This window comes from Cariama cristata, unplaced genomic scaffold (assembly GCF_000690535.1).
Source record: "Cariama cristata isolate BGI_N322 unplaced genomic scaffold, ASM69053v1 scaffold32691, whole genome shotgun sequence".
Classification (NCBI taxonomy): domain Eukaryota; kingdom Metazoa; phylum Chordata; class Aves; order Cariamiformes; family Cariamidae; genus Cariama; species Cariama cristata.
The window spans coordinates 698-1,093 of NW_009600398.1; the positions used below are offsets into that span (position 1 = coordinate 698).

Consider the following 396-nt stretch of genomic DNA (forward strand, 5'->3'; position numbering starts at 1 on the left):
GAGAATGAGGGTGATGGGATGAGGATGAGGATGATAATGAGGACAACGATAGATGACGGTGGGGATGACGATGGGATCAATGAAGGGGACGATGAAGGGGATGACGATGAGGATGATAATAGGGACAATGACAGGGAGCATGGTGGGGATGATGAAGGGGTGACGAAGGGGACGACGGTGGGGATATGGTGGGGTGACAATGGGGATGATGGGGTGACGATGAGGATGATAACAGGGATGATGATAGGCCTCATGGTGGGGACGACGAAGGGGCTGATGGCGGGGTGATCGGGGGGGTGACGACGATGAGGGTAACGGTGGTGAGGACGGCGGTGGGGCCGGCGTGCCCGGCGGTGCTCGTCTCACCGGCAGAGTGCGGCTCCCATGGAGGGCGGC

The 396-nt window shown here is 59.6% G+C and overlaps 1 protein-coding gene across 1 annotated transcript in view; it reads right to left on the reverse strand.

The window, feature by feature from the left end:
- The window catches only part of LOC104169179 (CUGBP Elav-like family member 4), a gene marked incomplete at its 3' end in the record, with an annotated part of 932 nt that extends 678 nt beyond the window's left edge, over window positions 1–254 (reverse strand). The window contains exon 1 of the mRNA XM_009710013.1: window positions 48–254. Coding sequence (XP_009708315.1) covers window positions 48–254 — 207 coding nt within the window. The remainder of the gene's footprint in view (window positions 1–47) is intronic.
- Between the last annotated feature and the right edge of the window lie 142 nt (window positions 255–396).